The sequence below is a fragment of the Arachis ipaensis genome, chromosome B04 (assembly GCF_000816755.2).
Source record: "Arachis ipaensis cultivar K30076 chromosome B04, Araip1.1, whole genome shotgun sequence".
Taxonomy (NCBI): Eukaryota; Viridiplantae; Streptophyta; class Magnoliopsida; order Fabales; family Fabaceae; genus Arachis; species Arachis ipaensis.
The window spans coordinates 38,480,025-38,480,356 of record NC_029788.2 but is presented as its reverse complement, the minus strand read 5'-3'; the positions used below and the strand labels follow the sequence as shown (position 1 = coordinate 38,480,356).

General features: G+C 36.4%; 1 protein-coding gene across 1 annotated transcript in view; it reads right to left on the bottom strand.

Moving 5' to 3' along the window:
• LOC107639239 (exocyst complex component EXO84C-like) overlaps positions 1-215 on the bottom strand; it is a 4,787-nt gene extending 4,572 nt beyond the window's left edge. Inside the window, 1 exon segment of the mRNA XM_016342718.2 lies at positions 11-215. Coding sequence (XP_016198204.2) covers positions 11-106 — 96 coding nt within the window. The 5' untranslated portion in view covers positions 107-215.

Sequence of the window (332 nt, the reverse complement as noted above, 5' to 3'; positions counted from 1 at the left end):
TGGAAGGTACCTTTTCGGTGTGAGACTGATAAAGAGAATCGACCTTGGATTGGGGGATGATGCTCTCAATGGAAGGGAAATCATCTTCTTCCTCGCTGCTCTCCATTACTAACTTCACTTCTCAGCTCACTCAACACTGAAACAAAGATCCTCAACCGTTTCGGCTTTGGACCTCAAACGAAACGGAAAAGACCTCCTCCTTATAAATTTTCATTCTTTTATGAAAAGAATTTACAAATTTTTTAGCCCCTATTCAATTGCCTTTTTCTAAAGTACTTTTAAGAAAGTACACTTTTTAGCTCCTAGTTTTTATTATAAATTAAGATGATAAA